We start from the raw sequence: 2,500 nt of genomic DNA on the forward strand, positions 1-2,500 counted from the left end.
CACCAACCCAACGCAATCCATTTCAACCCAAACCAACACAACCCATTTCAACCCAAACCAACCCAATTCGACCTAAACCAACCCATTTCAACCCAACGTCAAGCCCAGCCCCACTCTGCAGCCGAGGCCGCCAGACACAGCACGCAACCCACAGCGCCTTTCACGGAAGGCGAAAATGCGCGGCGTGTGAAAGGGCGGGAGACTGGTCACCGTGAAGATAAAGATGCGCCATTACTCACGTCAAGAGCTCTTTTTTTCTCTTTCTTTTTCTTTTCCTTTTTCTTTTTGTATTTGTTTTGCTATTTTTGTTTCATTGTTTTTTTTATTTTCCCTTCTTATTCATTTTTTAATTTAGTTTTTTTCTATTTATTTTTTTACTTTTCTCTTTTTTTAATTTTTGTTTTCGTTTTTTTTCCTCTCTGGTTTCTTTCTCTTTTTTTTTTCTTTTCTTGATTTCTTTATTATTTCTTCGTTTTTTTCCCTTCTTCTTCTTCTTCTTCAACGTCTACGCTTGGAGCCGAAAGTGGGACGTGGATAATTATAGTTACTTATTGTATGGCGGTGGCACAGTAGCCTGGTTGTATGTCTGTCTGTCTTAATCTCACTGCATGTCTTTTTCTCTCCCTTTACCGCTCTCTCCGTCTGTCTGTATGTCTTTCTGTTCTTTATTTCTGTCCGTCTGTCTGTCTGTCTTTCTGTTTCTCTCTTTCTCTCTCCCTCTCTTTTCTTCCCTCACTCTTCCTCCCTCCCTTTCCCTCCTTCCCTCCCTCCTACACTCACTCACTCCCTCTTTCCCTCTCTCCCTCCTTCTCCCTCCCTCTTTCATTCCCTCCCTCCCTCTCTCTCTCTCTCTCTCCCTCACTCTCCCTCTCTCTTCCTCACTTTCCTCACCTCCCCCACTTTTCCCTTCTCTTTCCTCCTCTCCCCCCCCCCCACCTCTCTCTCTCTCTCTCTCTCTCTCTTCTCTTTCCTCCTCTTTTCTCTCCTTTTCTCTCTTTTCTTCTCTCTCTCTCTCTCTCTTTCCCCCTTCCCTCTCCCTCATTTTTCCTTTTCTCCCCTCTTTCCTCACTCTCCCCCCCTTCTCCCCCTCTCTCACCCGCGCGACATTACTGCCACTGCAGTTCATATCAGAGGCCAGCGCCATGATAATACAAAATGTAGCATCGTCCTAGTTATTATTCTTAATATAGAAGAAGGGAAGAGAAGGGGATAGGGGGAGGAGGAGGAGGAGGAGGAGGGGGAGAAAGGGGGAGGAGGAAAGGGGGAGGAGGGGGAGGGGGAGGGAGGAGGGGGGGAGGAGGAGGAGGGGAGGAGGAGGGGGGGGGAGGGGAGGGGGAGGGGGGAGGAGGGGGGGGGGGAGGGAGGAGGGGGAGGAGGAGGAGGGGAAGGAGGGGGGGAGGGGGGAGGGGGGAGGAGGGGGGGGAGGGGGAGGAGGAGGAGGATTAGCAGGAGGAGGAAGAAGGGAGAAGAAAGGGGAAGGGGATGAAGAGGGGACGATGAAGAGGAAGAGGAGGAGGAGGAGCAGTAGAAAAGGAGAGGGAGAGGAGAGGGGAAAGAGATAGAATGAGGAGGAGGAAGTGGAAAGAGAAATGAACAATAAGAACACATAATAAACATTGAAAACAATAAGCAAAGAAAAACAATAAGAGAGAAAAAACAGCTTCAATAAAAAAAGCTTCAGAAACATAAATACGGCTACAATATATATATTTTTTTTCCTCAGATAATTAGAATTGGGGAAAAGATAATAGTTATTATTGAGGGAATAATGATGGGATGATAAATATAATAACACAATAGAAATAATGGTAAAAAATTTCAGTAACAAAAATAATTTATGTTTTATTATGATGTAATAATGATTTTAAAATAATAAAATAACAACAACAACAATAATAATAAAAATGTGAAAATAAAAATAACTATAAAAACAACAAAAAACAACAAAAAAAAAATATGTAATGATGAAAATTAATAGTAATAAAAAAATAATATAATAAAATAATAGGGAGGAAGGGAGAGAAAAGAGGAGGGAGGGAGGAGAGAGAGAGAGGGAGAGAGGAGAGAGAGGAGAGGAGAGGAAAGAGAGAGATGTATCTCTCTTTCTCTTCTTCTCTCTCTCTCTTTTTCATCGCCCCGCCCCTTCTCTCAATTGCTTACCCCTCACCCCCCTTTCCCCTTCGTCCCTCATCCCTCCCCCCCAATTCCTCTCAAACCCCTCCTCCCCCCCTCCCTCCCTCCCCCTCCCCCCCTTGCCATTCGGTGGTCGGGCGGCAGAATTTCCCCTCCCCCCTTTGCCCCATAGATCTTTCCCTTCCCCCCCTATTTCCCCCCCTCACCCCCCTCCCCCCTAGTTTTTCCCACCCCCCTCCCTTCCCTTTCCCCCTCCTTCCCCCCTCCCCCTTCCCCCCCTTCCTTCCCCCAAATTACCCCCCTTCCTTCCCTTTCCCCCCTTCCTCCCTCCCTCCCTCCCCCTTCCCTCCCGTCTCCCCCCCCCTCC

The 2,500-nt window shown here is 47.2% G+C and overlaps 1 protein-coding gene across 1 annotated transcript in view; it reads right to left on the reverse strand.

Moving 5' to 3' along the window:
* LOC125026949 (palmitoleoyl-protein carboxylesterase NOTUM-like) overlaps window positions 1-1,144 on the reverse strand; it is a 14,867-nt gene extending 13,723 nt beyond the window's left edge. The window contains exon 1 of the mRNA XM_047615554.1: window positions 1,111-1,144. Within this exon, the coding sequence (XP_047471510.1) occupies window positions 1,111-1,144 (34 nt within the window). The remainder of the gene's footprint in view (window positions 1-1,110) is intronic.
* Between the last annotated feature and the right edge of the window lie 1,356 nt (window positions 1,145-2,500).

The sequence above is a fragment of the Penaeus chinensis genome, chromosome 7 (assembly GCF_019202785.1).
Source record: "Penaeus chinensis breed Huanghai No. 1 chromosome 7, ASM1920278v2, whole genome shotgun sequence".
In the NCBI taxonomy this organism is placed as follows: Eukaryota; Metazoa; Arthropoda; class Malacostraca; order Decapoda; family Penaeidae; genus Penaeus; species Penaeus chinensis.